The 26,794-nt window shown below is 38.1% G+C and overlaps 1 protein-coding gene and 2 long non-coding RNA genes across 3 annotated transcripts in view; all 3 read left to right on the top strand.

Annotated features, from left to right (window-relative positions):
• LOC139982813 (uncharacterized) overlaps positions 1-26,794 on the top strand; it is an 890,000-nt gene that overhangs the window by 217,290 nt on the left and 645,916 nt on the right. The window contains exons 16-17 of the mRNA XM_071995913.1: positions 6,932-6,967; positions 11,959-12,125. Coding sequence (XP_071852014.1) covers positions 6,932-6,967; positions 11,959-12,125 — 203 coding nt within the window. The remainder of the gene's footprint in view (positions 1-6,931; positions 6,968-11,958; positions 12,126-26,794) is intronic.
• LOC139982830 (uncharacterized) lies at positions 348-4,239 on the top strand. Its single transcript, XR_011798386.1, has 3 exons — positions 348-1,562; positions 2,689-2,915; positions 3,248-4,239. It is a non-coding gene; the product is annotated as an uncharacterized lncRNA (long non-coding RNA).
• LOC139982798 (uncharacterized) lies at positions 20,803-22,452 on the top strand. The gene is made up of 2 exons (XR_011798356.1): positions 20,803-20,937; positions 21,744-22,452. It is a non-coding gene; the product is annotated as an uncharacterized lncRNA (long non-coding RNA).

Raw genomic sequence — 26,794 nt, 5'->3', positions numbered from 1 at the left:
TGGTGGAAATAGTTTGCTGTAAGTTCATTCCGAGTTGTTGATTTTTGAGAGTAGATCTACAGGGAAAAAAGGGTTCAATGACACTGTAGGTGTAGGCACAGACATAAGTAATCAGCATATGCAGCCAATGGATACTACTTTAATCTTTAATTATTAGAGTTAGTAAAATACTCTTAGATCTAGGCTACTACTTACAAGCATTGTAGTACCACTACTAGGCCTCGCCCTTACTGTAGCATAACATAGACTTGACCCTCCTAGCCTATAGGCTATTTCTGTATCGATATACTCTCCTACACTGACTGTGCATGAAGGCATATAGAAGCCTTACTCATAAGCCCCCCTGCTCACTAGTAGTACTACCACACTAGCCTAGATTGAGCGTTACTAGAATTAGTATTCAAGTAGTTCGATGGGATCGTTATTACTTGGCTTGGCATCTCCAAATAAAAAATGATTAACCACTTACTCCATCATGTATATCAATCGATATGCTGCAGCCTGCCGGGAATGATAGTAAAATAAATATAGACCGAGTAGTGACTGTACTACTACTGTAGTATAGTGAGTGTAAAATTATTTTTCACGTCTCGTGCAACTGCTCATGATACTTACCAGCACGGGAACTTCGACGACTGTTGTGTAAATTTGAAGTAAACAAGTCTACACAACAGGTTACTGTTTTTTTTTTGTCCATACAATCATATAGGTTGGCTGGTTTCAACCAGGTTTAAGTACGCAGTAACAAGTTGCTAGAAAGGATCTGATAAAAGGTGGTATACTTACAACATCTCGTACAGTTTGACAAAGAGATACTGAATTGAGTTGGTTTTAATGTCTGGATGCGTGATTCCTTTGAAAATTTATACTCCATTTCATTCATTTTTCACCCACACGATTGAATTTACATCAAAACCAACAACGTAAAAATGTACAAATTGAGTCAGATGTTGTCTATTAAGATGATTGGCCAATCAGAAACTGCGAAGGCTTTCGATTGCGTAACAATCCATCTTTCAAATACAATACCGGCTGTATCGACATTCTGATTCTCTAGCTATCTCGACTTTTAGGTTTCTTACATGAATTCTTTATTAAAATTCTTTACGAAATACTCAATACTTTGGACCATTGTTCTTTGGAATATATTTATATTGTTGAACAGAAATAGAGATTTTCTGTGACTTTGTTAACGTTTTTACTTTGCTAGGTTTTCACGTTACCTGACTGAGTAGCCTAACTTAAAACTTAGTGCGTAGGTTACTATTAGTATTGGTGTTAGTAACGAAGCAAACCTAATCCAGCCTTCTTGCTTTTGCATAACTCTTAACGTCGAAAAAAATGCAATTTTCAAAAGACGAAGTGGATACAATTGCTAGGGATCTTGGGCTGCCATCTTCGCTTGGAGGTGATTGCTAGCATATCTGCCTTTTCTGGTTGATAGACAGTCAATTTGGTGTAGCCAATGGATGACGAGGGACAAATCTCAATGGCCTTTGGGGGAAAATTCTGGGCATTTCATACAGCTTCAGAAACGTATGATGCATCGTTTGCTTATGGTGGTAAGTTCCAGTAAGCTAAAGGATATAAATCGACTATAGCCTTGCTAAGCCTAGGCAGTATAGTTAAGCATATTTTAGCAGAACACAGAGTAGGCTAGGCCTAGGCGGCATGCATCACTATTATCACTTCAGGGACTCTTTTACAGTATTTCAGTGCAAAGAATCCTGAAGTTAACTTTAAATGTTAAAGCCTATAGCATGTCTGCTTGGAATGTAATTTGCCCATGTCTAAAGGGGTATAACTAAGCTACTGTAACTAGTTGATTAAATTCGCTATCAATCTAAGTTCCAGTTCCAAACATACCAGCCAGTGAACTTTTTAATTGGAACAATGGTTCAACCACAGATATAGCACAAAACAATTGAGTCTGTACTGTCTTTATATGACAGATGTGAAATGGGATAAATATGCTATGCCAAATATTGAAACTGTGTGTTCCTCTAAGAATGATGTGAAGATATTGCCTGTGTTTCTGTTGTGGTGGACCCTAGAGAGTGATTAAATAAAGATAGTATGATTCATGATACTAGATCCAATACATTTTTTTTAAGTTAAATTAGAGTTTGCAAACTGAGCACTTGAGTTTTCTTAAAATGTAAATGAAAATATCTCACAGAAAGAGAAAGTTCTTCAGTGGTTTCTTGATATCCGCAAAGTGCGCAAATTTTCTCTCAACATCTTCTTTGAATAGCCATTCAATCTTCGCCGATCTTCCTTGAATAGCCAGTTATAAGCCAAACACAAGTTTGGCGTATTTATTATCTTGCATATAAATGAGTCAACAGCACCAAATGTGAAAGTCCCAATTGTTGATATCTGAAACTAGAATGACCTGTATGCATGGAGTACCCACCCTCAGGATCACTCCATATTTAAGGGAAGGCTGGCACTTGAGTTTGATCAAGCTAAAAACTGACATAGATATCAGTGAGAACAGATCAACAGATTCTGCTCAGAATTCTTTTGCTATATTTCTTAACAGAACTTGGGTTGATGAGTGTTAGGGTTGAGGCGTGTTTAAGTGTCCAGAAGTGGTATAAAAAAAAGGCCATGAATAATATGTTTAATTTGCAGAGATCCAGATTGCTTCTAATCAGTTTGTTGTTATTTTTTTCTTTCTTTTAGGTCATTTTGAGTGATAGGGAGGATGCGTCACCACATTTGGAGAGACTTGGCAACTGCAATGTTGCCATACCAGCTGCTTGGCATGGTACCCTTCTCTCCAAGTCTCAAATCTAAGGCTTTTCGTGTAAAGAAAATGATGGATGGTTTCTTTGAGCCACAAGATATGTTGGAGGGGAACAATTCATCTGTGGTAAAGCTGTTTCCCCTGCAGATGGAAGCTATTAGATGTAAGTTAGCAGAATTCCCACATATTTTAAAGGAGGTTAGGTAGTTGAAAAAAAAAAACATTTGACATAAATTCTGTACAGCTTCCTCCCAAATCAGCTGTAAATATACATAATGCAAATATTTCATGTGAAACTGGCACTTCAGTTTCCTTGCTTGGAAGGATCTGGAGAGTAATGGCTAAGCATAGAGAAAAGACTTATAATTACTCTCAAATTTCATATCCACAATGAAAAAATTCAGCAATTCCATGAGTATTGAAAAATGATAAATTGAAGAGGATACTTATTGGTATTTGTCATTAACCTGAGGGAAATTTGCCTTTCTTCTCCAGTGTATGGTGGCAATGTACTGAAGATCTATGCTGATGTCACATAGGCAATCAACAGCAAGTGCAGCAGAGCCAGGAGACTGATGAAGAAACTGAAGTGATGCTGACATGTTGGGGATAATGGGAGGGGGGGCGGGGTAGAGGTAAATTAGAGTAGACAGTAATAATATAAGAAGTTTTACAATTAACAGTATAGAACTAAAAATAAAGTAGTTTAGACCTACAAAGTTCTTCTGTTTTATTTTTGTTGCAGGCACCTCTCCAGGAAAGTCGCCGCAAGCCCCTTTCCTTGCGAAGTCGCAGCAAGCTCCTTTCCTGCGAAGTAGCCACAACCCCCTTTCCTGCGAAGTCGCCACAAGCCCCTCTCCTGCGAAGTCCCCGCAGGCCCCTTTCCAGCGAAGTCACTGCAACCCCCTCTCCGGCGAAGTCGCCACAAGCCTCATTTGCATGTGAAAAGTGAAGTCGCGGCGAGGTCGCTGCAAGCCTCTCTCCGGCGAAGTCGCCGCAAGCCCCTTTCCTGCGAAGTCGCCACAAGCCCCTTTCCTGCGAAGTCGCCGCAAGCCCCTTTCCGGCGAAGTCACCGCAACCCCCTTTCCGGCGAAGTCGCCACAAGCCCCTTTCCTGCGAAGTCGCCGCAAGCCCCTTCCTTGCGAAGTCGCCGCAGGCCCCTTTCCGGCGAAGTCACCGCAACCCCCTTTCCGGCGAAGTCGCCACAAGCCTCATTTGCATGTGAAAAGTGAAGTCGCGGCGAGGTCGCTGCAAGCCTCTCTCCGGCGAAGTCGCCGCAAGCCCCTTTCCTGCGAAGTCGCTGCAAGCCCCTTTCCTGCGAAGTCGCCGCAGGCCCCTTTCCGGCGAAGTCACCGCAACCCCCTTTCCGGCGAAGTCGCCACAAGCCTCATTTGCATGTGAAAAGTGAAGTCGCAGCGACTGCGCTGCAACTAGTTGCTGCGAAGTCGCTGCAACTGGTCGCGGCAAGGGCCTTTTTTCGACAGGGGTAGGGTGGTGGAACATTTTCAAACTTAAAGTTCATGTCATTTGAGGTCACCAGTGTTATCATATCTGTTGACCTGCTTGTAGGTGACCTTATTCTTACATTTTCGACGCCACATTTAGATCTCAAAAGTGCCTTTTGATCAAAAATCCGATCACATATTGTGATCACAAAAGTGTTGGCTATAGTGTTGGTTACTTTATGGGTACATGTAGCACCACTATTACTTGGACTATTTGAGCCCAATCTTGCTTGATAATATTATGTGTATTGTCATATACCCCAAGCAAGGAACCACAGTGCCCTTGGGCTCTTGTTTGTACTAATATTTAGCATATCAAAGTGGCGATCACATTTTCTCTCTGGGCAACCAGAATTTGGAAAAAATAGAGATCTAGTCGCCAAAGGATTTTCCTCCTGGCGACCTCATTTACTTGGGAATGAAAAGGGGGTGGTAATGCTGGTCATGATTTTGGTCATTTGCACATATGAAAGAAAGAGACACTGTTTTTATTACTCCATTTCAAGGGTTCCGATCATATTTTTTTTCTTTGGGGGAGGGGGGTGGTGTGGGGGACGGTTATTGTATTAGTGTTAAATGGGAATACATTATAAAATAGAAAGAAGCACTGTAGTAGTATGTGTTGCTCTACTAACCCGCTTCGTTGTTCTGTTGTACAGATACCATAGCAACCAAACGAATGCAATCACTAGACAAATATGACTATACCGTATTTTTGTATATTGAGGTTATTTCTATCAATATGTGCACTTTAACATGTTAGGAAAAGTAACCTTAAAATTATTTATAAAGTCAAAGCTCAACTTAAGGGTCACATTTGAGGTTTTCATTGAAGTTTCAAGAAACCTTTGGGTAACACTGTTTGTACTCTCAGCACTATGAATAGAGGGCAGTATTATGAGAAATATTCAATAAGGCAAAATACTGAAGCTGTCTGAACTAAAAAAAAGGTTTCAAAAGATTTGTGTTACTCCCAGCGTGTTTTGAATGCATTAGAGGATCTCGAAGTATTCAGGGGGTGGGGTGTGGAGGGGGTTTACTGACTATGGTATAGTCGGTAACTGGTAATGCGTTTTATTGTTAATTGATCATCAGCTAATTGTCATATTCAATATTTATTGATAATTATGTGATTATATAATAAGTTAGAGGATAATATATTATCGGTGGCATTAGAATATTACGCCAAGCCATAGTGGAAAGTTCCCAACAGTATAGTGTCGAACAATATATCACTAGTAGTAGTATACTGTATTGGTATTGGTAGGACGTCTAGGCTTATTAACTTACAACAGCTGCTGCGCTAGGTAGGCTACATTAATATAATCAACTGAATAACCCGCAAAGCTGCATGGACCGATGGTGAAAGATTAAACAACCGAGTCTACTAAAAGAGCTCGCAGAGCAGTAGTCAACATGCACGCAGGGCAATGCCCGAAATATAAAGATAAAACCGCCGAAGTTCTATGCGGTACAAATGTACTAGAATAGCTAAGTGACTTAAACAGTGAATGCAAGCTGTGAGTAAAGCTTCACACGTTGCGGAGGTCTCAAGACAAGTCTTTCCAAAGTAAGGGAATATAACTTACTACAAACCTCCCAGTTGAGGTCGCAACTGACAAATGCCCAGGGTAACTAAAAATAGGGAAACGATACAACTTAAAATGCATCTGTTTAAGTTTGTCTAGTGATATGCAAACTACATATAATAGTCTCATGTAGTGTATAATGTATAGTATTTCAACAAACTCATTTAAATTTAAGGCAAAGTATTGGGAAAAAGGCGTACGGATTTTGTATTGAAGAAATACTTGCAATGCGTACTGTGTTCATATTGCAATGTTTCAATTGACTATGAATCAAAACAAGGATAGAAATATTTATTCATAACATAATTTTCTACAGACTTTAAATACAAATACGCAAGTGACACGGCAAATTTAGAAGAAATACTCTATTGAGGGGATAAGACAATGTTATGATATTTCATGAAATTTGTCAACATTAAAAGATCTACACTTGTTTACTTTAATTTTCGTTTTCTTTCCTTGTTACTCCATTTTGAGATTTTTTCTACCAATTGCATCTCCCAAACTTTCATGGATACCGTTAAGGGTTAGCTAAACGATATCAACATATCACATAAGATGGAGTTGGGGCGGTGGGGGAAGGGGGTATGGGCGGGAGTAACCAATTTACTGCTTCATGGGATATTTGAAAAGTTTCCATTGTTTGTACATTCCATCGATTCAACCACGAGGATTGTATAAACAGTTCTATCTTTGAATACTGCCTTCTTTTCCCTTCTCGTCATCTTTTCTGTCGTCCTTGGCATCCATCCAATCATCTCAGTGAGAAGTTCATCATTATGACGTCACTCATTGTTTAATGACGTCACTCAGTGTTAGATGAAAGGTTTTAAAACTAATGTTGTCTTCCTATAAAGCTGATGTATGTATTCATGTATCAAGTCTGTGCATCTAACAGTGAATGACGAGCCTGTCTCCTACTTTAGTGTGCTCAATGCAGATGTGAGTTTACCTGCCAGGAATAGGTTACTTCGATATTTGTGAAGATATATAATTATAACTTATATCATTTTTGCCTCGCCCTACTATACTTTCCTGAACACAGTTTCAACTTATCATGAAAATAATATTTCGTTTCCTTTCAGCGGTGTGATGATGATGGTAATCTACCAGGAGAAGAGGTAAGAGAGACACAGATTCATGTTCCTGTTAATTAGTAACGGTAATTTAGTGGCAGGCAAGGTGTAAATAACTGCGGAACAAAGAAATAAGACAAAGGAGTATTATACCTTGTTTCTCATCAGGGAGGAAAGATTGATAACCGACATCAAAAGAACAGGGAACAGACAAACCAGTAACAAGTTATATCTTGTGATGATTATATCACTGTTCTCAATGTCAAGTTAAGATACGGTTTTAATAATCTTTCTTCCGTATGTAAAGCCGGGGGAAAGGATGTTCGGTGGTGACATCACTGGGGGGTGGGGTAATGGGAGCTCCGGGGGTCTCTGCCGATGACGACAAGAAATATTTGACACGTTGGTTTTATAGTTACTTGTCCATGTATTGTACTAGCTAGCGTGTACTCCGACACCGACTAGCGAGCTCTAAGTAAAAGGAAAGGAAAACAATGTATCCTAAGTAAAAGTCTTTTACAAATAAGATAAAAGTGAAAATCTTAATATTACAAGAATAAGGAGATGCCCGGCAAATAATTAAGTAAGACACTTAAATAAATGAAAGTAAAACTTAAGGGCAGTTACACTGAAATAAGAATACTCCTATAAAAGTTAATTAGTGATCTTGAATACTCCTTTAATAATTAAATACAGGGACGGCTCCTTTAGCTACGTGTGGTCATGTGACCATGAACAGAGTGAACATTATTTAAGTTCACAATTCTGATTAGGAAATAACTAGAAAACTAAATTACGGCAAAGCAAAAATACAAATACCTGTTATTCACCTAATAATGATTTGCCGTCGGTTATTCACCTTATAACCATTTAACCTCAACTTGTAACCTATCAAAATGGCTCTATAACAATGGTTGCCTATTAGCTAACTTTCCAAAGTTATTATTAAAAAGTTGTACATATTTTACAAACAAGAAATTAATCTCTATGAAAACCCAAGAGAAGTATGCAACATTTAGTTAAAACAACCTCTCTGTACACATTAATAACATGTCAATAAAAACAATTGGCCTAAAGTTCACATTAACATAACGAACATGAGTAAAGACTATTACATCTAACGACCATGGGTGCGGCCATCTGAAATACAAGTACTTCACTAAATGAGGGCGCTATGCACAAATATAAGTTTACTATGACGTAAGGTCCCCTGTTAAAGCAGCATTTTGCGTCCTTTTCTATGATTTTTCTCAACCTCTCTGACTCCACTATGCCATAACGACATACATAACTAGCTTATCTATTTATATTTTACTTCAAATGGTGGCATAAAAGTCGAAAAAATTGCAACTTTGAACTTTGTTGTTCTCCAAGATATTTTCCGTTGGGAACCCAATAAGCCTCGCCCATAATATGAATATTTAAACACTACGAACGTCATTGATAGATACGTAATATAACACCACGCTTGATTTGTGTACAGTCTAAATGGCAGTTGTACCAGAGAGTTGCATATGTGGTTGTACCAACGCAAAGTCTTGAATCTATTTTTAGCAACGGCTCATAACTATACCTGCATCTCTGATTGGTTGAATTTAAACTAGTGGGTTTGGGAACTGAATGCGATTAATTTTGTATGTGGAATACTCGCCAATTAACGTTTTTGGCAGGGAAAAACTTGGCTAATAACTTAATTTGCTTTTTTGTGATTTGATGTATGTAAAAAACTCGATGGACATGTCAAAAAAGTAGAAAACGGCGACCAAACGCAAAATGCTCATGAATAAACATACTATTCACTGATTGGTGGAATTCAAACTAGTGGATTTGGAGATATGAAAACTTTGTCGAGGACACTTTTACTCGTTATCGACATAAATCATTAATTACTCGCTAATTAACGCTCCTGGCAGGGTAAAACTTGGATGGTATCTTAGTTTGCTGTTTTATGATTGATACATCTAAAAAAATCGATGCACACGTTAAAAAGGTGGAAAAAAGCGACCCAACGAAAAATGCTGCTTCAAGGTTACAATACAATTTGTTCATGTGCATACGTAAATTACGATCTTAGGAACCACTGAATGAATTAAGTATGAAGACATACAATTATGATAAGGGTTAATTAAAGGTTCTGGAAAATCAGTAATACTATTATTTACGAACTCTTAACTCAGCATTTTACAGTTATATTGGATTGAAAAGCTAAGATATATGCAGAAAAGTTAAGCCTAGGCTACACTACTCAGGCAGTAGCCTACCATTGTAATAGTGTTAACAGTACAAATAGGGCCAACCATGACTCTGAACTTGGTTGAGAGTATAAGAAAATCTAATCGATATAATACGAATCACAGAACTCTTTGCTTGCTTAAAAGATATTAAAGAAGAGAAATTATATAATAACCTCATAGAGCTATTATAGAAACCACTTCAAAGGCTGCAAAAGCAGACATAACATAGCTTAAAGGTAAATAGAATTCTTGTAGGTTGTTGATATTACTAGTGAAAGTATCGAAGTGTACAGAACAATGGATTTGAAGGCTACCCCACACCTTGAAGGGTCTCCGAATCTCAACGGAAGGGTTTGGCCAGTTCCGGTGTCTAAAATCTAAGGCAGGCCAGCTATGCCAAAAGGGCATGGCTCTACACGTATACACAGTCACAGAAATGCTAATCAAAGAACTAATATATATTTAAATACTACAAGGTTTAGTCAGATGTTATGGAGCATTACAAGCCAACACACTCACTCACACAAAATTGGAATATTGTTTAAAAAAATATCAGGCTTCAACACCCCATCCCCGCCCCCCCCCCTCTCATCACAAGTTACAATGAGGGTCCCTTTAGACAAAACTGACATGATAACAACGGTGTAGGTATTAAATGAAGATGAACCTACGAGGATGTGAGGTGACTCCTCAACATTTCCAACAAAAGTCAAAATGATAAACACAGTAATTGAGCTATATGCTTCCCTCAGTTTTGATGTGTCAGGCCATATAGAAATAGAAACACTTTAGAGAAGAATGTTGTAGAAAAATTGATTGATTTTGAGCAAAACCTGATACTGTTAGTATTTAACCGTGCAATCGATGACCAATTATTAATGATGACGCCATTTAATAACAATAAAAAATACCAAACCAATATAAAACTTGTCAATTAGAGATATAGGACATCATTATATTTCATTTTCTAATAAATGAAATTTAATGTTTAGAAATATTTAGTGTAAATATTAACCTCAAACAACTTTGCCTAAAACATTTACAAACAGACGGCGCATGTTACTCCAATCAGAAGGGTCTTTTTTCTTTCTTTTTAAATTTGTGTCATCATATGTAATGACACCTGACTAGTGTAGATAACAAACAACATTCTTAGTGTAAGTATGTGTTAGTATCAAATGGTGTCTTCTTTTTTCCAGAATTAACAGAAGAGCTGTTTCAAAGCATGTTATATCTTAATTACTGAGGCCCTTTTAAAGTATAGTTAGCTCACACGTACAGCTAGGATCATTAAGACGTAGTGGTAATAACGAAACTCGGTATGCTTGGTCACAATACAAGGCAGAAAACCACTGGCTTGTAGTTCCATCATTTGAAGGCCGAGGGAAGGAGGTTTGAATAAGGTATTTAAATATAATATATGTGATCCAAAATTAACTGAAGAGGTATATCCCTACACCTCTCCCATGGACGTTTATAAAACGTCATTAAACTGTCAAAATGTTAAAATATTTTCATATACGCCAGCCATTTTTACCCTTCAGCGTCCGGTAACGCTAGCAAAAAAACTCTGTCCCTCGTATTATGATATGCATTTATAATTAACGCCTAAACAGTTAATACTCCTCCACCGAATATAAAAGTTGCTAATAATAACAAAGGTTCCGCCATAAGAAAACACAAGGGTAGAACCCTGTCTAGCATGCAAAAGAGAATCAACTAAAATAACTATCCCATTAGATGTCAAGAATGATGACTTATAATGATTATAATGTTAAACCTTGCAGCTCAATTGAAAATGGCGACTCCAGTTGACCAGACCAGTGTTTACGATTTCAATCCAGACCAATAAAGATTAAATCTACACTGATAATGTCATTAGTCTCTTTCATTTATTCATACAGATCTTGGTCAATGGTAATTCTGTACAGCTTCTTAACCCTACTTAAATCATTCTTATAATATTGTGTTATTCTACTCTATTACATTTAAACTGACTCTCGCCAGCCAGCTATTGCATTTTCTTTAAGTTCAATCTGCTGTTGATTTTAGCAGCAAATATGTTCTCAAGCTGATATAAGAACCAAACATAATTTTAATTTTAATGCAGTATATACGCAGTGATAGGGCAAATTCAATAAACACATGAAACCTGTTTGCAGTGACACGCTAGTGGAGAAAGGTATTTCAAAAGCATTGCACCTAGATCGGTATTAACAGTTACTCTGAATATTAAGACCATAACGTAGTTTTTAATAATTGTAGCTGTTATATTGGCATGTATTACATGACACACAGCGACAAGAGTGTCATATAACTGACCAGTAAGTAACCAACAATCCCAGTCCACCGAATACTACCATCATTTGATGATATTCATGGTCGATTCACGGTGGAGGTATTTAACATTTGACGTCTTCAATCCACCCTGTCCCCGACATGGGAGTTACAAGCTACAGTACTGTGAGGCTATGAACCATACTGATTGTTCTAACTAATCATTTGGTATAATCCTTTGAATTTACATTACCAAACATTAGAACCTCACTTATATCCTTCCTGTTAATGCTTTAATGACATGCGCAAACACTCTTTGAAAGTATAATTTATTAAAGTATGTAACACGACTATAATACAATAGTACGGTTTATCACCTTAAGAACTGTCTGGAGAAACAATGTGTTAGCGATACACTTAAGTCAATAGAGTTTTGTTCGAGACTCCTTTATTCATATTTACGTATGCCCTTGAGCAATACTTTCCAATTGCCAACATGTTCTCCTATATTTAATATCTTTCAAGGAGTGTGAGAAAGATGTTATTGTACTTCACTCTGGACTCAGATTGCATCGATGGTTGACAGCAAAGAAGATACACATAGAGACAGAGCAAGTAAATGGGGAGCCTAGGATAATAACAGAGGGAGACGTTAGGAAGATGCTACGTTCTAAACATTTACAGGAGCTGTCGTGAGTATAACTTTGTTTAACGTGACTTTGGTTAACGTTAGAGAGTTCGATTGATTTATACACGCAACGTCTTAGAACTCTAAACCTGGTATATGTATGTTATAAGTGTTACAGAATAGCAACAGAAAAAGTATACAAATAGTTAATGTAGAGCCTTGAGAAGAGTTTCGATCCTTGCCAGAAGAGTTTCGACGAATGTTACTTCTTTTCAAACTGATGCTGGCCAATAACAATCATCGTGTCCAACTAGTCACTGAATATGTACATACATACACACACACGCATATAGGAATAACGAAAAAAGTGTTAAACAACTATGCTGCATTTAGACAAAGGCTGGATCTCGAGTGAGATACAATAATTGAATTAGCTAAGTGATTGGAAGTAAAACAGCCAATGTTTGGTTTTTGCAGAGCTTTCAAGCAAAACTAGCTCTTCTTCAGTGCATGATCACCGAAAGTGACAAGGAGTAGCAGGAAATGAAACTATTTTATAGAGAAGATGTCGGCATGGTTGTAAAGGCAAAGCGACTTACTGATTTCTGCTGAATTGAGCAGAAGTTTTAGAAATTCGGATTATTTTAATCCGCGTCGGATTATTTTAATCCGATTCCGTCGTAATTGTAAAGGAATTGTTTTGGTTTGTCTGGGACGGCAAATCGTTTTTGATGTTTAAACCAAATGGTGCCGTGGTCTTTAGGTTTAGTTCCCAGAAATTTCTTTTGCTTTCCTAGATTTATCTGTCCAAGAATCGTTCTGGTCAATGGTAATAACACGCAAATTCTCAATTGAATGAGTTTGGAGATTGAAGTGATTTGCAAAAGGTTGGTAGATCTTTTTTGTTTTGATCGCCAATCTATGTTGTGTCATTCTCATTCTAAGAGTGTTTTTTGACTCTCCAATGTATTGTAAGTTGCAAATATTGCAGTAGATGAGGTAAATGACATTTTTGGATAGGCAGTTAATTTTGTGCCGAATTTGGAACGTGCGTTTGGTTTGGTTGCTCTGAAAGGGCCCGGTCGAATCGACAAGTAAGCACGTTTTGCAATTTTGTGTACAGGGCGATGATCCTGTAGTTTCTGTTTGGCTTTCCCCTAATGGGGTGTCATCCCGAAAGGATGCCCGAACTAAGATATCCCGTAGGTTGTTGGGTCTTTTAAAAGCGATGACAGGTAATTCTGGGAAAACTGATTTCAGGCGTTCGATGCCTTGAAGGTGAAAATTCTTCTAAATAATATTAGCCAGTGGTAGGAGACCAGGGTGGAATTCAGTAACCAATGGTACCCTTTTGGAACTGGTTTGACAAGTTTTGTACGTCAATGTTTCGGTACGGGGTTTGCTTTTAGCCTTTTTGATGGCATTTTCAATAGTACCCCGAAAATACTGTCTGTTTAGGAGGTGTTGTGACAGTTCTTTAGTGCGTGAATCAAAATCGACTTCAGAGGAGCAAATGCGTCGAATGCGCAACGCTTGACTGTTCGGAATATTTCTGGTACAGTGACGTGGATGGCAACTGCTTGGTAAGAGGTAGTTGTGCTTGTTCGTGGGTTTATTGAACAAGTCTGTTTTGAGTGAACCATTTTGTAGGGTCACAGTGGTGTCCAGGAAGTGAACGCCATGTCCAGAAAAATCAGCAGTGAATTTGATAGTGTGATGAAACGAGTTTATGTCATCAATGAAGAGTTTTAGATTTGCCTCACCATGGGTCCATATCATAAAGATATCGTCAATGTAACGTAACCACGTGTGTGGTTTCAAGTTTTGTCGAGATAGAAATTCTTTCTCGAGGTTTCCCATAAAGATGTTGGTAAAAGATGGTGCCAGTTTGGTACCCATTGCGGTGCCATGAATTTGGAGGTAATGTTTGTTGCCAAATACCAGATTATTGTTGGTCAAGATAAGTTGCATTAATTCGGCCAATTCTTTCTTCGTGGGGGTTTTGCCACGTTTCGGTTTGAATGCTTTTGTGCAGGCCGAAATGCCCTCTTCGTTAGGGATATTTGTGTATAACGAAGACACATCCAAGGTAACTAACAGAGTAGATAAGGGAAGATTTTTTATTTCCCCAATTTTCCGGATGAAATCCGTAGTGTCCTGCACATAGGACGGTAGGGCCGAAACAAGAGGTTGGATGAGGAGATCCACGAATTTGGAAATTTTTTCAGTCGCTGTACCATTACCCGATATTATGGGCCTCCCGGGATTGCCTTCTTTGTGAATTTTAGGCAGAAAATAAAAGCAACCAGGTTTTGGGTCGTTTTCCAGGAGGTTTTGGCCTAACTTGCGGTCAATGGAACCGTTAGAGGCTATCTTTTGGATGACTCTCACGTTTTGTGTGATTTCTTCAGTAGGATCAGAATCTAGGAGTTTGTAGTGTTGAGGGTTGCCGAGTAGTCTGTTGGCTTCCTCTCTGTAGAATTGTTTGCCCATAGCGACAATTGCAGAACCCTTGTCGGCTGGCTTGATGACAATGTCATCGCGCTTCCGGGGTTCATGAATCGCCTGTCTCTCAGTTTTGTTGAGATTGTCGCGGAAGTCTGGGGCGGAGGTCTGTGTTTTGACATCCTCTTCAATGGCCGAAATAAATTATTCAAGAGGCGCACAATGGGCCTTGGGTGGATTCCACAAGCTTTTTGGCTTAAAATTGGAATGCAAGTCATTGGTTTGTTGCGTGGTGTTATTGCCATTTTCGTCAGCAAAAAATTCACAGAAGCGTCGATAGAACAGATTGAGGTCAAGAGAAAGTTTCTGAGCGTTAAATTGCCGTGGTTTAGGGCAAAAATTTAGACCTTTGGAGAGTAGGTTTGTTTCTCCTGCCGAGAGTTGGCAATCAATGGTAACAACTGCACTTTTGGTGGTGTTGCATGCGGTCTGTATCTCTTTCCCACGGAATCTGCGAGACCTGGTTCTTTTTGAGGTTTCAAGTTGGGTTTCACCAGAAGACTTAACTCTTTGCGTGACATTATCCCTCTTCAATTTGTGATATTGTCTTGAAGCTAGGGTATGTGAGAGGTTCAAACAAATTTTGGAGATGGAGTCAAGCTTTCTTTCGAACTCGTTCTTGGGGAGTTCTTTTTGCAGTTTTCTGGTTTTGGAATCAATTTGCTGGCTAACTTTGTGAATGGTTTTGCGACAAATACTTATTTGCACAGCCATTAATTCAAGCAAAGCATTCTTAAGGATTCCTTTCCAATTGGCAAATCTGTCGCTATCAGAAGTGGTAAACCAGCACGGACCTTGATTTTAAGTCCTTTTGGTACCGTTTTGTTTTTACAGTATAGTCTGTAGTTGGAAAGATGATGCCGATACCTAACCCGTTTTTCGGAAAGGCGTCGAAGCGTTTTCAAAGTTTCAAAGGTGGATCAATTAGATACAAACAGTGAAAGATATAGATAGGAATAACGGAAAGACTGTTAAACAACTATGCTATATATATATATATATATATATATATATATATATATATATATATATATATATATATATATATATATATATATTAACATACACCCCATTTGTAAGGACTGAATAATTTACCTTTGTTTTGCACGCAGTTAATGGGACATGGTGTCCTGCATTGCATCAAAGTTAGTATTCCAGAAAATTTTACTACAATAGCTTTGCCTTTATATACTGTACTGTTTCAACACTCCACTACACTTTCCCCTTTGTGTCCAGTCAACACCCTTACTCCCCCCCCCCCACCCGCTCCACCCACCACTGCCATACAGAAGCACATTTGGAGCTGCCTCCTATATCGATTGCATAATTTTGTTTCTTTTCACCAGATTTAAGCCTTACAAACATAAGTGCTATATCTGATAACACTAAATAAATATAGAGGTAAACACTTCCACTCTAGCTTGCACTCACCTCCCCCCAATCACCTTCCACTGCCTCACACGCACATCCCTTTGAGTTGTCGAATATCAAAATATAAAACGGTGAAACATTGTTAGCATTGTTTAGGACACAAAACTTAGCAATGACATGGCTGACCATCTGTAACTTTCACTTTACATGACATCAGACTACTGTATCAGTGTATACATGTGTTAGGATCGTTAACAAGTTAAGTTAAGGTAACGATTGGCACTGACAATTTTTATTATTATCGATGTATTACTGAGTGTCGGACTTACAGCTTTCATTGGTCAGGTCTTGTGAATTATCAATTTTTTTTGACTAAAAATTAATCCAATAAACTTCCTGTTGTTCATTTCGAGATATGTAATGTTATTTCGGCAAAATTGTTATTTTACGTTTGTTCCCTTGAAAGTTCACTTTGTATCACTACACTAAGCGATTTCACACAGTTATCTCCCATTGACATTGGTCGTTGACCAAAAAAGCGATTTGGACTTGCTTCAAGTTCACTGCAATAAACTTTCTTATAGGAATTTATACATTTACTGTTGTTGATGAAGGAAGAAACCACATAGCAGTTACAATATGGTACTTGAAAAACTTTTTGTGAAAATATGAGGGCTTTTTTTTCCATTTTTTTTTGTTTGCACACATTCTGTTTCTGCTAAACTTAGCGCGAATACTGCTTACTTATCTTTGGGAAAATGAATAAATGATGGTGTTCAACTAAGTTGAATCGTTCGAAGATACGGATGGGGGGATTGGCAAACTAGTTCTTCATCTGATGAGTCGCTTGTTGGTGGTGATTTGTGTTTTGATGTTGTGTTTGGGGATCGTTATCTGTCGGTGTGACGTCGCCCTTTGCTGGTAAATCATCTCCTGTCATTTGATGTGGTAGGGTTGAAATGTTACAGACGGGTCATTCTCAGAAATTTGCGTTAAATTCTTTAGAGTCTGGGGCAAGAGAAGTTCTGTGGGAAGGTTTGATTCTACTGATGGTTAAGAATCCCCTTTCACAAGCTGCAGAACTCACTGGCAGAACCACCATTACTTTAAATAATTCAGACAACTGAGGATCGTTGCAGCCTTCCTGGATTACAAGCTGGGATAAGGGACCAAATGGAATTAGTTTTTAGCCACTGACTTGAGACTTGAGTTGAGCCCACTCTTTTTGAATTTCCTCCTTTATTTCTTCAAGCCATCTGGGTTGTTCTGATCATTTAGCAGCAAAGTACTACAATGATCAGCCACCCTCCCAATTTCTTCAACACCCCCGATGAATTCAAAGTTTCGTCTTTTCTTGCTGGCCATAATGAGGGTCAACAATTTGAAACAAAACTAAAAGTTTGTCGACAAATGCCGAAGCTATGCCTATGACTTGTGAATTGGGATGCAATGTTTAACTTATTGACATGTCAGGTAGGCCTTATCCCGCGATTGTGGTTAACCTACTTACAACACTGTTTTTATTTGTACCGATCGTACACACATGGTTCTCCTGTTTGAGTTGTCGTAACGCAAATAATTAAAAGCATACTCCCAGCGAGGAAATTTTTAGAGGGCGGGCCAATTTCATAAGTTTAGATGGTTCACCGTTACTCACGTGACACGGTATTTGTAGTATACTGCCACTGTACAGTGTAAATCCTGTATGTAAATATACGTTATGTATAGCACAGTTTCATGCAGTGGTAACATAACACACGTAACGTGTATATTGCGGCCGCGTCGCAGCGCTGTTTAGGTGGAAGGCACAGGTTGCTTTATTGAGGGTCCCGATGCCAAAAGCAGTGAGCGACAAAACGGACATGAAATGAAAGGTGTACTTGAGCTGGTGCTACGTACGTGAACTGGGTCTCCAAAAACGATCTACTGGAACAGAGATCGGGGATCGACAAAATGACCAATGCTACCTTCGCGGAGCATTTACTGGCATGGCAGATCTTACGAGAAGGTAGGCAGCAAATTATGCTAACGACTAACGTTATATATTTACTATTTAGGATACAGTATACTGTTTTCCGGCCGAAGTGTTTGGTCTACCGTAGGCTTCCTTGTTATATTGTTCAATAGATCATGCTAGCTAGGCCTACTACTACGAGTACTACAAACTAAGGCAACTAATACACCGAGAGACATAGGCTAGTACAGTAGTAGTATAGTCAGTTTTGCGAAGTTTGGAACACTGCGAAGTTCGGCACCCCTAAGAAATACACGATTTCACGATGAGACAACCTACAGCAAGAGCCAATTGCACGAAAAACTACGAAGCTACAGTTATTTTCTCTCCAAAATGACCCAACCATATCATGTATAGTTTCAGGTGATTTTTACCATGAGATATAGTTTTGGGGTGTTTTAAGGCTTAGGTGTCCAAACTCTGCAGTGTCCATGCTACTGCAGTGCAGGCTGCTGTACAAACTGCAGCCTAGCCTAGGCCGAACATTTCATGAAGTGTTATTTATGCTTTTCTACTTATATTCGCCTACTAAGCATGATCAGTATGGAAGCGTGCGGTATCATGTGTTTGGTTTATGATTCGGTAGCTTTGCAAATATGAATAGGACTTAGCCTACATTAGTGTAATATGGATTTGGTAGGGAGATCTCCCCACAAGAAAGTTAAACTTGAAAGAAATGCAAGTTCTCATGAGCGGAGCAATAGCAAAAGTAGGACTACTGTAGCCTAGCTCCAGGCCCAGATTTATAAAATTATGCACCATGGAGGGCCTACCTCAATTTGGTGGTTATTCTTGTCAAGAGCATTTTTGATATGGGCATACAGAATTTATTTTGTAACTGTAAGTCTAGTGTGCAATGAGGTACGTTAGGGACAGAGGCCTATACGCAGAAGTAACTGTTTTCATTTCCTACTCTAGTTTACCAGCACAATTATAGAGTTCCTAGCAACAAATAAATTAGTAGGACAACTTGAAAATTTACTGCATATTTGCATGCATGGTCATTCTCAGTTATAGACTACTAATTTGTGTAGCCATTTCAGTTTTGTCTTGTTTTGTTGTCTGAGAATGGGTTCTTAAGTGGTGAAATAACCTCGAATCTGCTGAGCAACTCCAAGATGAATTAAGTTACTAAGGCATTGGGTTCTTTTACTTTTTTTAAGTCTAATATGCATAGGCTAGGGTATTTACTTTGCTTAACTTGTTTGTCAATCCGCATAGCCACTCTAGCTGTGGATGATGCTCCACTTGCAAAGAAAAAATGTACGCATTAATTTAAAGTCATTCTATCCCAAATTAGAGTATTGCCTATAATACTCCCAAATTGGTATAGTTACTTAAAAAAATGGTAGCGGCTTTTCCTGGTAACTGTAGTGTAATGTGATATAACTAAGTTTTCCAAAATAATTCAAAACTCAAAAGCCTTCTCAGAAAGAAGCTACACTAGCTCTACAGGCTCCTTTGTTGAATTAGTGAAGGATACTAGATACTGTTCACATATTTATGCATTCAAAACATGATAGTTTGCGATCATCGTTGTTTAATCATAAAATCAAGGACAACAGAAACAAGTCAATGTCACCAATAATTGTGAATGCCACCATTTTATGTTCGACAAAATTTATCACATTTAATTTAAAGGATACACCATGCATGGCACATTGACGCACATATTTTAGTTGTAATAGCGCACTAAATATGCGCTTCATCGGACATGATGCACCATTCCGGGGGGGGGGGGGTGGGTCGTTGAGTCCGTCTTACAATAATTGATAATTTCATCATGATATAGAAATTAAAGACATTTGCCAAAATATAACAACATCATAGGCTTCATAGCTCTACACATAATCTGATCATGCAGTTCTAAAACTTATACAAAATGAAAATGATACTACTGATTTGTGAGAGAACTAGAATGGTTGCCCATAATATACCATATCATGTTTCTGTAGTATCTTTTAAACACTTCATTGTTTAGGGCACACCTATAGAATATTCCATAATTTTTAGTCTTGGAAATAAGCAAAGCCTAGCTATATTTTGAAAGCAATTATGCATCTCTGAACATGATGAAATTTGGTGACATATTAGTGTATGAGCAAGCCTACTGGGACATTGCCATTGTAACATCAAACGTTATGACATTTTGTATGTAAGGTATTAGTAGATGAGTTATAATACTGCAGGTATATACTACTAACATAGAAATAAGAAATATAATAGAAATTGTTGCACATCACTAGTTTAGGTTTGCACTAGATTAGTAAATGAACCATTCCTGAATACTTGCAGAGTTGACACTATACATGTACTGTAAATCATAAAGCAGATGTGATGAATTTATGCTGCCAATAGCAAACTTCTGTAACTAGTAGTGAAATTACTGTTCTGTGTTTGCAAAATTGATTTGAATTGTTGACTATTTAGTGAAATGCGGTATTCAGTAATATATGTTGGAAGTTATATAATTCACTATGTCAGGGATTTGCTCACACTGGGCAGCTGCGCCCAGCAGTTCTGAATGCCGCCCCGCACAAACAGTATTTAACCTTTTTCGTCCAGCACTTTTTGATGATAATTTAATAAGTTTTACCATAACCAAAATCTGGGAGAATATATGGCACAGAATAGGAATATAGCACCACCTAAGCATACTTCATGTGCAAAATTTGTCCATTTAGGGGGGGGGGGGTACCCATGAAATCCCTCTCCCAAGATGTGGATCACACTACCGCCCAATCTGCCTGGCACTCAAATATTCATGAGCACTTCCCTGCTATGTGTACAGTATGCATTCTGATATATTATTAACTTTGCACATCCCGGTTTTAATTGTCTTTTTCAGTTGAAGAAACTCGAGAGGTTGGTATCCAAACTGATCAACCAGAAAAGATAACACCACTTCCTCAACAAAAGGCTATGCCCAACAGAGGCTGATGCAGCAATGCACTCCAGCAGCTACTGTATACCCCAGTGGAGACTGGTAAATTTTTTGATGTACATACTCTAACCATTCCATGCTGTAAATAAGTCTACATTTTAACTAGGTCTGCAGTCTACTACTGTAGGAGTGTATATGACTAACCAGATTTAGGACATTGGACACATTTATTCATTTATTGTATTATGTTATATTAATGACATAGACATATAGTGCTAAATATGGTGCTAATGTGAGGGACCCAAATATGTTCAAACCCCACAAGTTAATGATAAAAGTATAAAGACATTTACCAATCTTGTAGAATGTGCTACCTACCTGTCTGAAGCAGTTTGTGTTCAAAAATTGCACATTTATTCTTTTCTCTTTATGTTTTCTTTTTATGTTTCATGATGATGTTGCCTCATTTGTACATACAGTACTTGCACTGCTTAAAGACAGTTACTCTTAACTGCCTATACTGTAGTTGTCATCTGATCAGGTTGTCATGTGCGTATAGTTTCATATCAGCAAAGACATTGACATTTTTGGCAAATTTTGAGTGTGAGCGATATTTCTAGTTTAACATGTTAGGGGAATCATTAAGGGGCCTTCGTTCACCCAGATTTGAACAATAATTTTAAGTTATTACAATGAGTGCAAGTTACAATCTCAGTAAATAAACAAACATAATATTTTTGCTGGCTCCAACCCAGTTACTTGGCTATGAGCCTGAATGTCTCTTTTGCAATTAAAATCAAATGAATCATATCTTGGAAAATCATTTGAACAGGTATATCTTTGTGACACTTCTGTCCTCACACAATGCCATAAATATGTCTTATTTCCATTTTCATTTCACATTACAGATGTACAGAACATCCTTTAGAGGAACAGTACAGCACAGCATAGCGTTATGGCATGATGGATGTTTTGCAAGCAGATATAAGGGTTGGAACTGGAAGTATTTGTGTTGGATTGTTTCATTAATTAATGTGTGCTTCTCTACTTTACGTAAGATGATTGTCATATTTCTTGTTCTCCAGTGAAAGCTATGGATTTGCATAGTGAACGTTGTTAACATGGATACGGACAATTTTGAAATAGCTGATGTCAAAGCAGTTTCTCAGCTTATTTCAATACCATACAGCAAGGACACAAGAGTGGACAATGGGAGTAACAAGTATCCAGAATGTAGATATCACAAGGCTTCAAGACAATTGAACAAACCGTACCATAACGGACCAGGGATGCCAACTAGTACGATTTTGCCGTATTTTGTACGGAAAATTGTCAAAAATACGATTTTACGTTTTGTTCTCAAAAAATACGATTTTCCATTATCAAAAATGCGATTTTCCATTATCAAAAATAAGTACAAAAAATAAACGACTGGCGGCTGCTAAATGAGACTAAGGCCAATCTTAGGGTTATAATTCGTGTTCAAACGATTAACTGAATCAGAATCGGAATGGGTACGATTATTGCATAATCGGAACAATTACGTGGAATACCAGTTATGTCATACCGATTATTCAAAAACATATGAAAGGGTGAAAATATCATTATTCAAAAACATATGGAAGTTGAAAATATCAATTGATGTATAAGGTTTGTTCTTTTAGTACGAAATATTAAAATAATGACACCCTCTATACGTCTTTCACGATGTAATTTCATCAAATTAGGCTGCCAGGGTCGCCAAGTTTGCTTCCCTCGTGGTTAGTGACTTCATATTTCTGGGCACAGTAAGCATGGTAACAATACCAATTTCGCGAATTAATGAATGTGCTGGACAGGGTTGGAAATAAGCGGGTGGCGACGGGCGATTCGCCCTCGCAAGTGCTAAAAAAGCACTCTTAAAGCATAATTACGAGTGCGAAAAAGAGAAGAGAAATATAAGAAAATCGCCCTCGTTATATCAGGTGTCTGTGTAAAATTAATTGTGACATGCGTTTGCTTTAGCTACCTAGGTTTGCGGTTGCAGCGCGAATCGCGCAAACAGTTCTCACAATCCTGCAACAAGTTTGAAGCAGTGCGAGAGGGTCAATCACCGGGACAATAACCTAGAATCCCCACAAATCTCCGACCACATGGTAGCCTTACTTCACACTAAGTCAACATGGAAATCTAACCTAGCCATCTGTTTATTCGCTCTAGTTGTGTCGCAAATAAAAAATTAAAATATCCATGGAAACTGCAACCTTCGACCACATGTTAGCTTAACAACCACACTAAGTCAATGGGAAATGTAGCCTAACCATCGGTTTGCCAAAAACAAAAAAACAAAAAAGGTGTAGCGTAGTTTACAACTTTCAGTTTGCTGGATATCGGCATTTGTTTGGAAGGTATGTGCTATGTCTGAAAGAGGGAATGTTGTATTTTATATTGGAGTAGTTTCTAGTTGTTATTAATTCTTTACATTAATTTGGTAACATTCTAGAGTAATTTTAAACAAGTTATGATGGTACAATTTGCTTTTCAGTTTGATTGGCCTCAGCTTACATTTTCTAATTGAACTTGAATGGAGTTAAATAGGTAACGAATAGGTATGTTTAACCTCAAGTTCGTAACATTTCTATTTGTTCATAAACGGTATAATACTGAAAATAAGTACACAATAATGTCGGAATGTAGGCAATATGTAATTAAAGTTTACACTTTGGTAAAGATTGAAGATGGATGGTTTGTCTGAGATGCTTTTTGAGATGGATATTTTGAGTAACTATTCATAGCCAATTTCAAGCCATGAACAGGTGACATACACGTCGAGGAGGCTAGGCCATTCGCTTTTCACAGTGCTGACTAGGTAGGATGTCATATTTTCGTATTTTGGAAATTTGTAAAAAAAAAAAGTTTTCTTTCCGAGAAACTCCAGAGGTAATTTGGTACATAGGCCTACAAAAGGATACCTAAGAGCCTAAGACCCAGGGGTTCCCTGTTACAAACGGGAACTAAATCGGGAACTCCTGCAGAAGTGCAAAAAGGCCACAATGGAATATAATAAGAGAAGTATTAAGTATATTACAACACTATGTTTGTAAGTTTCATCAATTGTACACTTTATAAGATGTTATAATCATGATGTATCAATTCTGCATAACAGATTTTTTAACTCATAAACTTAAAAACAAGTCAATTTAAACGCTCGGTTTAGAGTTACAAGTCAAATTAGGCATCGTATTAAAAAATACAGTATTGTATGGCAAAATGTTTTTTGGGTCTGTGAGTACAGTTTTCTGAGTTCAGAGGTTGGCATCCCTGACGGACAACAACAAACATGGTGTCTCAGTAAAGTTATTAAGAAGTTATTAAGCTAGTGCAATGTATCATAAGAATTTATCTTCTCCATGGTGTCAAACATTGATTGTTGCATTCAGTGCGTTATGTATCCTTCTCCTTTCTGTAGTATTTAGCATTGATTTGCATGTTCATTCATAGTGTAAGTAAACTACATAATTGATGTCATCAAAGTTACAACTGTGTCATATTAATTAACTAAATGATTGAATATTGGTTTCACTACATACTTTATTGTACACTAGTTGGCTTTCCATGATAGCAATATCTGATCTGTTGACTTACTGTAGTTTGTTCAGTCATACCAGTAGTTCTAATGTGACATTGATCTTGGGTTATTTATTGTTGGTACAGAATAACTTGTCTTTATTTTGTATTGTGTGAGATCAATTTAACATAATATATATTGTGATGTCATAGAGTGTTGAAGAGGTACTCTAACTTGCAGCTAGTAGTGATAAAACAGTTCATTCAGTGCTCTCATGATAACCCCAGTGGCAGATGGAGATAGTGGCAGATGGAGATGTTTGAAATGCAGCCTGGGACATTATAGGGTCTTTTGAAGTTTTGGCAAAGTTTCTTTTGCATGTAAAGCTGCTATACTTATCATGGAGAAGTTCCACAATGGAGGCATGGCGTCTCCTAGCCTTATTTGGGTATATGTTCTTGCATTCCATATGTGGAACACTGCCCTACTATTGTTTGTATTGCTTATTCTAAAGTTAGGTAAGTCAGTATTGTAACATGTTTTTATTTTTAACACATTGATTGCACCTGTACAGTTCTATACATTGAGTTCAACTACAATAACCATGAGCAGGGAAAACGAACCACTATCTCTCTTGCATTTCCTTTAAGTGACAATATTCATACTTTAACCAAAGCATTGCTTCCATATTAGATAGTGTTTATCCAGAGTAGGTTACAGGATATTTTCAAGGTGGGCTATGTAGTATTGGCCCCAATTTAGCATGCTATAATTGCTAGAATATTTAATATGTTCCTAGAGGTCTTTACTTTCCAAATTGTTCTAATGCATTGTAATTGAAAGCATAAGATGCCTGAATGTCCCAGTGAGGTAAATTTCCTCAAGGTGGTAATAAAACCAGTTTTAAAACTTTGACCATTTGAATATCTGGTTTATTTGGGGCCAATACAGCATACTCTGGTCGAGAGTTGCCGTGGAAGCCACCATATGTTTGTAGTAATGCAGTAAAATGTAGTAAAGGCAGCTGGAGGATTCCAGTTTACCCCTGTGCCGAAGGTCATTCATCTTTTGGGGTTTTTTTGGAGAACACTTTAACCTTCCCAACCACAGACCTCCCAATTGACCTGCAATTGGCGGGTTGGACCCGCATTCGTACACCCAAACCCGCTGACCCGCGCAAGGGTCCCAAAAACCTGCGTTGTAATTGACAAGTATACATAAAAAAAATTGCATCTAATTTTGACTTGGCAACCATCATTTCTTTAGCAATTAGCATAATGGAGTATAAAACCTCCTTTACAGCATCATTTGAACCTCAAATTAGGCTATATATCATTTCATTGGGGCGAGCAGCGAACAACAAGAATGAATTATCACCTACTATTCACTTTATTGATGTTACACACAAAAAAATGCATATTTCTCAGAAAATTTTGGGTGACAAAAGCCTTTCTAGGTGCCACCATTTTACATGTAGGCATCACCAGGATTCCAAAAAAAATCAAAAGGGGAGGGGGACACCCCTCCCCATATACCCCTCCCCCAGGATGCAATTCGTGGCATGGACCAGCATTTGCCTTCTCAAGAGTTGGGAGCTATGCAAACATACCATTAACGACATGTTTCTATAGGGGATTAAATCCTTAGGTAGCCGTCCTGAGGTAGTGCGAATCAGCAGAGAGAGGTTGAGGATGCTACGCCTTCGCACCATTCAACCTCATGGGCTCAACTTTCAGGAAGGACATGACTAACTTTTCTTCTTTTCCCCTCCTTGCCCCCCCCCCATTACTCCTCTTCTCATAGCTTTTTCCACCCCTTTTTTCCTCCACACCTTTCTTTCTCCACACCTTTCTGTCTTTGTCCTTCTCCAGTTTATTCCCTACCCCTTCCCTTAATCCTCTCTTTGTCCCTCCACTGTTTATCTCCTACCTCTCCTCTTTCCCTGTTGGTTTTTATCTTTCATTCTTCTCTCCATCCCTTGTCTACTAATCCCCTTACATCTATCTCTTTCTGTTCACCATGCTCATTAACCTGTCTGTATTATGTGCGTGTTTTTTCTACACAGGCTCTCTAGTGGATAAGCTGTTTGCTCACAGTTTTATTTTATTTTGAACTCAAGTATGGAAGAACGTTAGGCCAGAAGCAAGTCGTTTTGTCAAATAAAAGTACATAAGCAGCACATATTCAGTCACATATTTATAGAGAATTACACGACGAAACTATTCGCATTTTATTTCTTCAGCAATTTCTCTAACAAAAATCGGCAGCACGAGATCATACGGCCCATATGACTCCTTCCGTTACAACTACCTGCTCCTACGAGCTGTTATAGCTTTTTCCCAGCAGTACAATATGCACTGTTCCATATAGCCAATCGAAAAATTGCATACATAACAAGAAACTCGCATAGCT

Source organism: Apostichopus japonicus, chromosome 16 (assembly GCF_037975245.1).
Source record: "Apostichopus japonicus isolate 1M-3 chromosome 16, ASM3797524v1, whole genome shotgun sequence".
In the NCBI taxonomy this organism is placed as follows: Eukaryota; Metazoa; Echinodermata; class Holothuroidea; order Aspidochirotida; family Stichopodidae; genus Apostichopus; species Apostichopus japonicus.
Note: the sequence above shows the minus strand (reverse complement) of the source record. Positions and strands in the feature narration are given on the sequence as shown.